Raw genomic sequence first — 339 nt, forward strand, 5'->3', positions numbered from 1 at the left:
CGAGTGGGGGGCTGCCCCATGCACTGCTCTCCCCACCACCTCCTCTTTCCCCGCAGGGCAAGGCCGGCCAGGCTGGGCAGACGGGACAGCGAGGGCCCCCGGTGAGTTACCACAGCCCCGGCCCCGAGCTAGGGGTGACAGGAATCACCCCATGTGCCGTGGCCGGTGACTACCACAGGCTCAGCTGTATCCCACCGTGACCACCCTGGGGTCCAGCTGCATCCCACCACAACCATTCCCGGGTGGATTGTATCCCACGGCAACCATCCTAGGGCCGGCTGTAACCCGTGGCAACAGAGCTTGGGGTCTGCCATCTCCCCAAGCAACACGCTCCCCCGC

At 67.0% G+C, this 339-nt stretch overlaps 1 protein-coding gene across 1 annotated transcript in view; it reads left to right on the plus strand.

The window, feature by feature from the left end:
- Positions 1-56: 56 nt before the first annotated feature.
- LOC103914841 (collagen alpha-1(XI) chain-like) overlaps positions 57-339 on the plus strand; it is a gene marked incomplete at both ends in the record, with an annotated part of 2,097 nt that continues 1,814 nt past the window's right edge. The window contains one exon of the mRNA XM_009321555.1: positions 57-101. Within this exon, the coding sequence (XP_009319830.1) occupies positions 57-101 (45 nt within the window). The remainder of the gene's footprint in view (positions 102-339) is intronic.

This window comes from Pygoscelis adeliae, unplaced genomic scaffold (assembly GCF_000699105.1).
Source record: "Pygoscelis adeliae isolate BGI_AS28 unplaced genomic scaffold, ASM69910v1 Scaffold1293, whole genome shotgun sequence".
NCBI classification, from domain to species: Eukaryota; Metazoa; Chordata; class Aves; order Sphenisciformes; family Spheniscidae; genus Pygoscelis; species Pygoscelis adeliae.